Source organism: Eurytemora carolleeae, unplaced genomic scaffold, assembly GCF_000591075.1.
Source record: "Eurytemora carolleeae unplaced genomic scaffold, Eaff_2.0 scaffold1218, whole genome shotgun sequence".
Classification (NCBI taxonomy): Eukaryota; Metazoa; Arthropoda; class Copepoda; order Calanoida; family Temoridae; genus Eurytemora; species Eurytemora carolleeae.
This window is the reverse complement of record NW_019397107.1, coordinates 25,194-37,285: the sequence shown is the minus strand read 5'-3', so window position 1 is coordinate 37,285 and position 12,092 is coordinate 25,194. Positions and strand designations below refer to the sequence as shown.

General features: G+C 31.1%; 1 protein-coding gene across 2 annotated transcripts in view; it reads right to left on the bottom strand.

The window, feature by feature from the left end:
* Window positions 1–667: 667 nt before the first annotated feature.
* The window catches only part of LOC111711903 (uncharacterized), a 22,162-nt gene continuing 10,737 nt past the window's right edge, over window positions 668–12,092 (bottom strand). For both annotated transcript variants that reach the window (XM_023486387.1, XM_023486386.1), the window contains exons 3-12: window positions 9,898–10,020; window positions 8,370–8,440; window positions 7,045–7,158; window positions 6,086–6,172; window positions 4,732–4,797; window positions 4,306–4,357; window positions 3,109–3,173; window positions 2,544–2,757; window positions 2,011–2,218; window positions 668–1,210 (exon numbers count right to left, since the gene is read on the bottom strand). In XM_023486387.1, coding sequence (XP_023342155.1) covers window positions 847–1,210; window positions 2,011–2,218; window positions 2,544–2,757; window positions 3,109–3,173; window positions 4,306–4,357; window positions 4,732–4,797; window positions 6,086–6,172; window positions 7,045–7,158; window positions 8,370–8,440; window positions 9,898–10,020 — 1,364 coding nt within the window. In that variant the 3' untranslated portion in view covers window positions 668–846. The remainder of the gene's footprint in view (window positions 1,211–2,010; window positions 2,219–2,543; window positions 2,758–3,108; window positions 3,174–4,305; window positions 4,358–4,731; window positions 4,798–6,085; window positions 6,173–7,044; window positions 7,159–8,369; window positions 8,441–9,897; window positions 10,021–12,092) is intronic.

Here is a 12,092-nt window from a genome sequence, read left to right as displayed (position 1 = left end):
AGAATCCAACCCTCCTGTTCATATACCTAGAGCAGATTTAATATATAATCCAACCCTCCTGTTCGTATATCTAGAGTAGGTTCAGAATCAAAGTTTGGTTTAGTATACCTGAAGTAGGTTTAATATAGAATCCAATCCTACTGTTCATATACCTAGAGTAGGTTCAATATAGAATCAAACCCTCCTGTTCATAAACCTAGATAGGTTTAGCATCGAATCCAACCCTCCTGTTCATATACCTAGATAGTTTTAGCATCGAATCCAACGTTCCTGCTCACATACCTAGATAGGTTTAGTATAGAATCCAACCCTCATATTTTTTTCCTAGGGTAGGTTTAGTATAGAATCCAACCCTCCTGTTCATATACCTAGAATGGTTTAGTATAGAATCCAACCTACCTGTTCATATACCTTGAGTAGCTTTAGTATAGAATCCAATCATAAGTGTGTATTTGATCTTGTTAGAAAACAAATGGTTTGTTCATGCAGTAGGATGAACATCAACTTCTGAAATAAAATTGGGGTCTTTGAACACTGTATATATGTTTGTTGGGCTGTTTAAAATCACAATTTGAATTGTACAGTCGTCTCCCTTTTAAATAGTTTTAAGGGTTCCACTGTACCTCTCCAATAAAACATGAAAAATCAGTATATTTGAATGATAATCTAACATCAAACCATTTTATTATTAAAATATTTAATTATCAAATTGTTTTGTAAATACATATAGTTACTGTTACATAATTAGTATAAAACCTATAGGCTGTAAATTTTCAATTAAATATCACAATAAATTTAAACAATAATGCCTGTAATGAAAAATAGTACTACAATTTTATATAAAAGCTAGAACATATGATAAGTTATCACGGGGGGTAAACCGAACTTATGATTACTCTTCCTGCTTCCGTCCTTCCGGCCAGGTAGGAACGGATCTTCTTCCTTGCTAGTGTCCCTGAGTATATTTATCTCAGGTTCAGGCTTTCTCAGGCTTGCGTTCATTGCTTCAATCTCCTCTTCGGTTTTCTCCATGATACCAACCAAGGTATGCTCCTTCTTGAAACATTTTCCCGCATCTGAACCCCAATCTTTCCCGCATTTTTTGCAAACTTTCTTACAGCCTGTACTATTCACCTCTCGGAGACAGCAGTGGTAGCGGGGAGAGCATCCACTAGTACTTTTGGACACCAGGGCTCCACAGCATTTATACCTGGAAAAATACTTTATACAAAAAACTCTTTGTTGATCTTATTTATTAACAACAGAAGCTTTTGAGCCTTTATCCAAGCAATTAAAATATCGTCGATTTTCTATTGAAAAAGTGTTGAATTCCGACAATTTCCCTTGTATTCTTCTGCTGTATAAATCCTGAATTTACCTTAAAGAGAACAGCCATTAAAATAATCAATTTTAAGATAACTCTAAGAGGAATAACTCTATCATTTTTACTCATACAAAGATTTACCGTTGTGAATCAGATATTTATGAAATTTGAATTTTGGACCATTTTCGTCAAGTTTCGACAATTTTCGACAAATTAGCATCTCAAACAAGTATTGAATTGTTATAAAAACGACTTCTTAAATGCTGACAAATTTATGCAATTGTAATTTTCGACTATTTTCGACAATTTTAGACAAACTAGCATATCAAACAAGTATTAAATTGATATAAAACGACACATTTAAAGCTGACATTTATGCAATTGGAATTTTCGTCCACTTTCGACAATTTTCGAGAGACTTGCATCTTAACCAAGTATCAAATTGATATAAAACGACACATTAAAAGCTGACATTTATGCGATTGGAATTTTCGTCCATTTTCGACAATTTTCGTGAGACTTGCATCTTAATTTCCACCATGTTCGACAAGTTTATCCTTCTTTGAATGAAGAGTCACTCGATCATTATGTCTACAGTCTTTAGCTTTAAAAATCATGAAAATTTGACATTTTATTCTGATAGAATGTATTGAAATTATTTTTATCTGAAATTTTTAAACATTTACCTATATTGACAACCACCTTCGCTATCTTCCCAGCTCGCCTTACAGCAGGCCCATTTCTTTTTACAGCCTTCCTTCCCAGATCGTCTTCGACAGCACGTGTAGCGGGGTTTGCGCAGAGTGCCGCAACACAATGATGAATACCAACTTTTACTTAATCTTCCATCATGTTCTATCACGTAGTGAGAGGACGGATGGAACATCTCTTGACCTAAATATTTACGAATTTAAGGTACATTTAGACGGGATTCAATACAATAACTCATCTTCTTTTCCTACAATTATGTGTATTGCAAAAGAAACAAAATATTCTGATGTGATAGTTTTTTTTTTGTTTTACTTCAGAACACTCAATAAATTGCACTTACTGTATATTGTTTGTATTTCGTCCAAAAAAAATCCTAAGATTTTGTTCGTAAAATAAAATTTACGAATTACGAACATTTTGTTGAAATAAAAGTTTGTGAGATATTCCTAACATTTTCTTTATCAGTAGTTACATATTACGAACCAAATGTTCTAATACTGTAATATACCTCCAGGATGATGGTTCTCAATAACTCCAGGATGCACCAACTGCTCCTCCATGTGACAGAACGGAGACAGGAGTCTCTCATCCCCCTTCACCGAGCAGACAATGCATCTTTTGGTCTTGAAGACGACCTGAACCGGATCCTTGAGTTCAGCCAGCTTCTCCTTGAGTATTTCTCTGATCTCCTCATCTGTTTTTATATTGTAGGTTTGCCGCGTCTACATAATATATATTTAACATTCATATTTACGCAATATTGAGGGTGGTGGATTCAGGTTTTTTTGGCCCCCCCCCGTAAGAAAAAATTTCTGACTATGCTCCTTTTGCTTTCTTCTCAAAATCCATTTACGTATATATATGAAAATTTCATTCAGATAAAAATATTTTAGAATTTATTCAAAAATAAGAATTTGAATTAAAAAGTCCATTTTGAATTTTATAAAATTATGAAAACAAAAACTTAATTTATTGATAATAAGCATAGATGTGATACATTAGCAATCGGCATTCAGCAAGGTTTAAAAATGATCAGAAAACTTTGAAAGTTGAAAAAATGTTAAATTTTTTTCCTCTGAACAAATGAAATATTCTCGTTGTTTAGGACTTAATGTTGGATCCTCGTAGAATCTATATCCTGAAATATAATCATTGGTATATTTAAGACTTAAAGTTGGATCCTCGTAGAATCTATATCCTGAAATATAATCATTGGTATATTTTGGACTTAATGTTGGATCCTCGTAGAATCTATATCCTGAAATATAATCATTGATATGTTTAGGACTTAGAGTCGGGTCCTCGTAGAATCTATTTCCTGAAATATAATCATTAATATGGTTAGGACTTAAAGATGGATCCTGGTAGAATCTATATTATGAAATAGAATCATTGATATGTTTAGGACTTAAAGTTGGATCCTGGTAGAATCTATATCTGAAATATAATCATTGATATATTTAGGACTTAAAGTTGGATCCTGGTAGAATCTATATCCTGAAATATAATCATTGATATGTTTAGGACTTTAAGTTTGATCCTGGTAGAATCTATATCCTGAAATATAATAATTGATATGTTTAGGACTTAAAGTTGAAACTTTTAATAAATCAAATTTTGACTTTTTTATCTGACATAATTCATGGTTATAAAGGAAAAGGTTCACAACTTCATGGTTACAAAAATGTAGTGATTTAGAAAACAGAGGGGAGTTTTCCGCTCCTTTTCCGTCTTCACTGTAGATATGTGCATTGCTTTCTGTAAAGAGGATCGATCTAAAATCCCATATATGGAGATAGGAAAAAACACTTTTATGTTTAAATGTTAAAATGGGATTAAGCAACACAAATCCTTCCATGAAAGGGAGTGGCTGGCTAGGTATGGGAGTTGAACTGAAATTGCAGTGTTATAGAGTAATGTATAGGATTAAAAAAATTAATTTCTTGTGTAAGAACAGACTGAGAAAACGAAATTAACTCTTATCATCGAAAATAATTTTTTTATTCAATTTATCTTTTTTTGCAATCTTTGATTCTTCCAGAAAGTTTTTCCTCCGGGTTATTAAATAATGTCAAAAAATCGGTTCTTGAGAGCAAGCCTCCAACATGGACAATCCTTTAATTTGCAGCTCTTCTTAGCAATCATACACAGTAAGCACTTTGATAGGTATTAAATGAGTTCTTTGAATGTTCTCTTTAATACTGCACTCTCAGTTCAACTACCATACATAGTCAGCCACTCCCTTTAAATCACTGATTCCTAATCTGTACCTGTATAATGAATATATTGTTTGGCATAATCCTCTGCTGCTTTTAGGGCACCCTGATAAACGTAAACTCTTTAAAATTTAGAAAATTAAAATATTTAGTTTTTGTATTAATAAGAAAGTGTTTTGTTGTCCTAGGACGATTTTTATTTATTTATCAAAATCAAAGGAGCTATAAAGTGCTTGCCACAAATTCCCTATATCTTTGCAACCTGATGTCGTAGACCTTTGATATTTAAAACTATGAACTCTGTTAGAACAAACAATCTAAGTTTGAAATATCAAAGTTTTAATCCATCATATTTTAAAGGCAGATGGATTCGAAAGTTTAAGTTCCTTACAAGAACCCAGTTCCTTTCATCAAATTTTTTTAAAAACGTTAAAATTTTTGAATTTTAAATTGAATAAATGATTTTGTGAAGAGTCTTTCCTGACAATCATGATCTGGATTTAAACTTTGCTTAGCCACAATGATCACATTATTCCAGATTTTTTCCTGAACAATATTTAATAGTTATTTTATAAATCTAAAAATCAGTCTTGCTTTATGAACGTCAGTTGGTACAAGTGCATTTATATATGTATCGTATATGTATATATGTATCGTATATGTATATATGTATGTATTTGTTTTAATATTAACTAATATCAAAACTTTTACAAATTAATTATTTTAAGTTTTTGAGCATTTTTTTCGGATTTTGGACGTTTTGTTTTTATATGTTTGTATTTGGTCGTTTTGTATCTGCTTCAGTAAATGCAGACATATTGTTTGTGTATGGAGTTCTTTTGATCCTCGGAATTAAAATTTTTCTTTATTTTTATACAGACAAGTTTTCACTTAAAAAATTATGTAAGTTTTAAAAAGAATAAAAGATTCGTTTTGAAAAGTTAAACATGCTAAAATTGCTAAAATTTATAATAGATTAGGAATCCGTGACAATGCTTTCCTAACATAAATTATATACAACTAAAGCACATTCACCAAAATTCAAACGTTTTCAAAAATAATTAAAGTATCTAGTTTTTACTAGTTTTTATTAAGATTTAGGGATAGTAAATGTTATTTTAAATAATGATTTTCTTAAATAGTCCCATCAGAGATTCAAAACAATAACTTCCTTTTCTTTTAAATGCATCAGCATATAAATTTTTCCTACTACTTGAATTGGTTCAACGATTAGCTATTTATTTGATAATTTTAACTAGGTTAAACGATTAACGATTTGTTTGTGTGCAATTCTTAATCATCTTTATATAGTTATTAAAAAAATTCATCATTTTCCTACTGTTATTTGAACTAGGCTAATCGATTAACGATTTATTTGTGTGCAATTCTTAATCGTCTAAATATAGTTATTAAAAAAATCCAATTGCATTCCAACAAACAGAACTTAGTTGAAATACTAGTTTGAAACTAGTTTAAAAGCCGACTTTATCTCGATTTTATTTTTACTTTTTGCAGACTGTACTAGTCCTGATCTTGCATTAAAAAATGTAGAAATACTTAATGGCAAAATAATGTAATTTGGTACGACTGTTCAAGAAGAAAACTCGAAACTTCTGAAAAAACTTCTGGAAGTCATAAGTCTGGAAATGTTCCACTTCTGTTTGAAGGGATCGTTCGTTCGTTCTTGCCGGATCTGGGTATCCGAGTAGTATCCGGATCTGAGTATCCGAGTAGTATCCGGATCTATGTATCCGAGTAGTATCCGGATCTGGGTATCCTAGTATTATCCGGATCTATGTATCCAGTAGTATCCGGATCTGGGTACCCTATATACCTGGAACATATTGATGAGTCTAGCCTGCCCCAGGAGTAATGCGTCCCGTCTCACATTTGGAGATATATTCCAGATCACAGCCTTTACCTAAATATTATTTATTCATTAGTTTTTTTCGTTACACAATCAACTTTTAAACAATATATTGGTAGTCAATTCTGATAATGTTTTATACCTTTATCAAGTCATAAAACTATAAAGGAATTTAGTTTTCGTAAAAAATAATTTTTTCTTTTGTATTTTTCATCATGGTCTTATGGTTAACATTAAACAGGATGACTTTTAAATTCTAAATAAAAAATATTAAAAATATCAGTAATCGTGATTTTCCCCTTTTTTCACCCCCCCCCCCTCCGGGGGCAGTTTTTTAATCATTTTAATAATCATGATGAAATAATTAGTATGATTAAAAATCATGGAATTAAATAGATTTCTCTACTTTTTGAATATTTCCAGTCACTAATAAATTGATATATTGCAGTATTGCAAACTTGAAAATACATTGGGTAAAATTTTTATATTTTTTAGTATTTGTTCAGCATATGTCAATACTGTTTTCAATCTGCTCACATAACATGTCATCGATTTAATTTTAATGGGGTTTAGAATTATTTATTTAAAACACGTGTTTCTTAAGTATGGTGTTAAAAAAAGACCAAGCTAAAAACTCAAAAAAAAAACAATATTGATAAGTCATTTTCTAGAAACTTTAAATACTGTTGTATTCTTTATTTGTAAAGTACATTATTTAAAATTTAAAAAGACTTCTGGACTGCAAACTTATATGCAGTACAAACTCCAAACTCAAATACCGGGCCTACTTTTAAGTTGCTAGAGCAAGCTGTACAGTACACATTCAGACTAAATAATGCAAAACGGGACTGTACACCAAAGAAACAGCCCCTTTTAGTAAATTTGGGATATGTTTACGCCCGGTGTATATGTACTTGAATATTCACCTTGGTAATATTATATTTATCAATAAACCGAAGAATATCCTTGAAAGTTTCGTCGTCTTCACACTCTGCATCATCCCAGCCAACTGTATCAACCCAAACCGGCTCATCATCATCCTAAATCAATAAGAAATTGCGACTTCACTCATCTTATGAAAAGTTTTACAAATAAAGGTATATAATTGTTTAGATCGTGGGTATACAATCTATGTTTCGGGGCAATTAAAAAATGCAACATTTTACCGAGCCAAATTGGTTGAAACATATTTCTATAAACCTTTACCGTTACAACTACTGAACTAACGTTACGTGTAATTTTTAAGTTAACCTCCATTCAAAGATGGCAATGCCCGATTCACAACAATACCCTAAAAATCTTTGTCTGATCAAATATTAATTAAAGATATCCATGTTTTTGTTTTTTAAACTGTATATTTTTGATTGCGGTTTCATTGCGAAAGTGACTTGCGCATTTCTTGCTTTTAAGGAGCAATAGGAAATTATTAAAATTTAACACTTTTAGAGTCAGAAAAACGACTTATCTTCCACATTTTAGATCAGGTTAAGGTTTCAAAGGTACCGTTGTAAATCGGGCATTGCCATCTTTGCATGGAGGGTCACTTGATTAAAATTACGCTAGCAGTCCATTTAAGACCAGATGTGAACTTCTAAATAGTATTCAAGCGAAATTAAATGACACTATATGGAGGATATGGAGATTACCATATTAGTAAAAATCTCTGAGATTTAAAGTTTTAAAGTTTCGTTTTGGAATGTTTTTTTCTTGTAATTTTAAGAGGCAGATAAACAGTGAAGAACATATGTCTTTGAACAGAGAAGGAATGTTATTATTTTTATGTGTTTACAACAATTTTAAAACAGGTTTCTGAAAACAAAACCACTTCCGGTTGATTGTTGTTTTCTAAGACAGAGAAATACGTAAATCATGGTGCTTGGTCCAACCTGGTACGATTACACCTTTAGTTCTTAAAGGGAGGGTTCAAGATATATATTAAAGGACGAGCTAAATTAAATTATAAATCGATAAAAATAAACTATTTATTAATTACTAATGTTAGAAAACCAAAATTCTGAAACGTTGAGAAAAACTAATTTAGGAGGAAAAAAATTAAATTTTTTCATTTACTTAGGTGAATATTTATTAAACGTTTATTTTTTAAATCATCAAAGAACAAAACTTTTATATTTAATTTGATTTATTCTATATTTAAATAGTAGTTATCTTAATAGTAGTTATTAAATTTACCAGTGGTACATAAAATAGTCTGCAGCTCACCAGTATATCAACTAATTAAATAAAAAGTTACCAAAATACTTCGATGAATTTCACAGTTCTTGGTTACCCTGTCGTGCCCTGAACCGGACTTGGTTTTAGAACCTAAAAAAACATAAAGTCGTCTTTGCACGTTATGTTAAAATTAGTTATTTGAATAATTGAAAAAAAAATTTGACATCTTTTATTTCCGATGGTTCAATGTTTATCTTTTTAATCAATAAATCAATATTTAGCAAAATAAATATCCAAAATTGCTCCCGATATTTCAATAAGATTTATAAGTTAAGAAATAGTTGGGGAGTCGGCGTTTACATTTCTATTTAGTTTTAAAAACATAAAATAAAAACAAATTAAAGTTTATGTCAAGTTTATGTTACTGTTTTATCACCCCCTAACATCTTCAACTAGTCATTATTACAGTCAATACAAGCTGGAAATACAAAATACAGTTTTCCTTGTTTAAAAAAATAATAAAACTTAAATTTAAATTTACTTCTTCTAATTTTGTTAGAATCCTTGATTAAAAATTTCCTCATTAATGTTTTCCATGTATACAGTAAGTATTGGAAGACGACATTATAGAAATATTTTTGTATATTTGATGTTGTTACAGAGCTGAAAACTTTAGAATTATGGATATCAAGATTAATGCTTAAACTCCTGGTTTTACTAAACCCGAGAATATTTTAATACGTATTCGATATCCAAGAAAGAAGTACAAAATTCAACCATCAGCGTAACATGTTAAGATGTACTCTTTTTTTTGGAAAAAACCGGGTTTTTTTCTGATGTTAATTGTGTCATATCAATTGAACTAACCATTAAGACTAATGTTTAAAATGATGATAGTCCTAAAATGTGATAAAATATATATTTTTTAATAAGTTTATATTAACATGATTAAATTTATATTTGCTTAAATGCTCTAAAAGCCGGCTTGTGAAAACAGCTGACTTTAATTCAATCGGATATTAGTTCAATCGATATAGCATTGTATCTGTAATTGTTATCAAACGTAACTTTTATACAGTAGTGATATTCAAAAAAGAGGATTAAGAATAAAATCAAAAGTGTGTGCATAGGATACTCAGATTAAGCGATCAGGATTAAGGATATCTCATTCTAAAGTTTTCAGCTCAGAGCAAATAGTTTTACCAGGAACTTATTTAATCACTTATCAAGTTATTAGGGTCTGTTTACACTAGACAACTTCTATGTCTTCTGTTCATTGGACTATTTTTGAGTCCAAAAGCCGTCTTTCTATTCCAGAGTATTCTGGTTCTCACTGTAGACATACAGAATTTCAAATGATAGATTTATAAATCTTTAAATCTGATAACTATTCTTAGACATCTGATTGGCACGTGATGGAAAATTTTGTCAATTTTATTATTTCTTTCTAATTTTAAATTCTTAGATAATTTATTTATTAATTTTGTAAAAAAAAGCAAATCTATTGATTTTTTTCTCCCATTTCTAGCAAAGTTTTAAAATTAAAAATCCATTTCGATATATAATGTATCTCTTAATCTGGTCGTTTGTTCGTAAAAACAAATTACCTGTATATTTTGCTATCGTTGAACTCTTCCCTGTTCCTGTAGATCCGACGCAGATAATACAACTTCCGATACTGTCGTCTTCCTCAGCATTGTGTGGAGCAGATACAGGGATAGACACCTTTCCTACAATAGATAAATGACTTAATACCTAGAAATGTATTCTTTTTGTTATACTAGCTTGGGAACCCAGCTTTTTCTGGAAATTAAATTTTCTCAGCAATTAAAAGTCAACCCAATCACGGTGGACTAAGCCACTTGGGTCGGTCAAATAGGCCTAGGATTAGGCCGGGTACTGTAAAAAGTCTGAACGCGCCATGGGAGTTGTCATAGTTAGCCCTCGGACGGGACTATGCCAAGAAAATTAACCCCTGTCGTATGTTAGTCTTGTTAGGGCGACGTACTGTACCATAGGATCGGGTTCGTACACGCTGTTATCTGGCAGGCCGGTACAAACTGGGCAGGTCCAGATTGAATTCAAATTTACTACGGCCCAGAGAGCAATTATACTGTAATATACAGTTTGACCTTTGGAAGTGGAGTATATGGCCTGTACAATTAGTAAAGGATTAGCGTACATCATCACTCTATACACTATAACCTCGATAGTTCCACTCTATACACTTTAACCTCGTTAGTTCCACTTTATTCAACTTGTTTCAAGAATTCAAGAAAAAAGATGTTTGTTGCCAATTTCAAATATAAAAATTTTGTTAATTACAGGATGGCCGATGGGTGGCTTGCTTTACCAAAAAAATGCCCAAATTATTTTTTTTCAAAGATTGTATGGTGTCTACACTCAGCAGTTTAAATAAAAAAACATAACGGTTTTGTGTATTTTAAAAGGGTTGGGGGGGGTGCAAAGGTTTCGATAAATGAATTTTACAAGATATTCTTCTTTCAATCTAATTAATTCCTGTTTTTGTATAAAAAAGTGGATTAAACTAGTAAACCAGAGGGACAAGAATATCCAGTGCAATGAATCAAAATAACAATTTTAATTTAAATAAGAATTTAAAACTGTGCTAATATTTTTAACTTTTTTTAAACAAAGGGGGAGATCAGGGTTATATTTGATCCAAAGATAATAAACTTAATTGCTTTAGGACACAGTGATCCAAGAATTGCAAGCTTTCACGCACAAAATTTTGAGAATTTTACCAATTACTTTTTTAAAACTAGAGCCAAGCTAAAGCAAGGTACTAATGCAAGGAAAGTTATTTCAGAGGTGTACGCATTTTTTGTGCTGCAGTGTACTGTCTTTGGGCGGAAAAGTAAACACAAGACGGATGTCACAGACTGACATGGAATCAATTTTCCCAAAAATAATCTATGAAACATTCTGGTCATAGGAAACTATTATGTGAATTTTCAAAATAATTAAAAATAAATGTTTTTATCTCCTTGGATACCAGACAAACACTGATGCATCTATTTTTGTTTACAAATTCCGCCCAGAAAGAACTGGTTTCAATATATACGCAGAGTATACGCGACCGCAATTAACTTTCCTTGCATTAGTACCTTGAGTATAAGTATGAGTGAATTAGTGAAGTAAAACCAAGGGCCATGGCGGTGCAGCTTATAGGACACTTAGTTTTAAATATTGATGCAACTTCTCGTAGTTGTCTTGATTTGTGTGAGCAAAACTTTGAAATGTTTGTGGTTTTACTTTACAGTGTACAATCACATTTAGTTCTGTGTAAATTGTTTTCAAAATTAGCGAAAGATGCAACTTTTAAAACAATTTTCAATCTAGTTTCTTCACAAAGGTTGTAAAAAATAAGGAAATGATTGTCGACAAAATTTCATAATACAATTTAAAACTGCAAATAGTTTTTTATGTTTTTAAATTGGATTCTAAACAAGAAAATTGGATTAAAAAAATCTTTTCATTCTCATTGTATGAACCCTGATACTGAACATAACGAGATTACTAGAGAAAGAGGAAAACATTGCTTTATTTGAGGATGTCTAAAAAGTTTAACTGTATATGAGTCTTCACAAAAGCTAAATCATTTAATCTCAAATTAATAAATACATTGAAAGATTTTTTTAATGTAATTTTCCAAGCTTATCATGATCAATTACTGCTCTGCGTATTTCAGGGCTATTGAATTATTATTGTACGTTTTTGGGACAGCCTAAACACTTTGCTGCTGATATTTAACTACATAGGCCGGTCTGCATAGTAACCC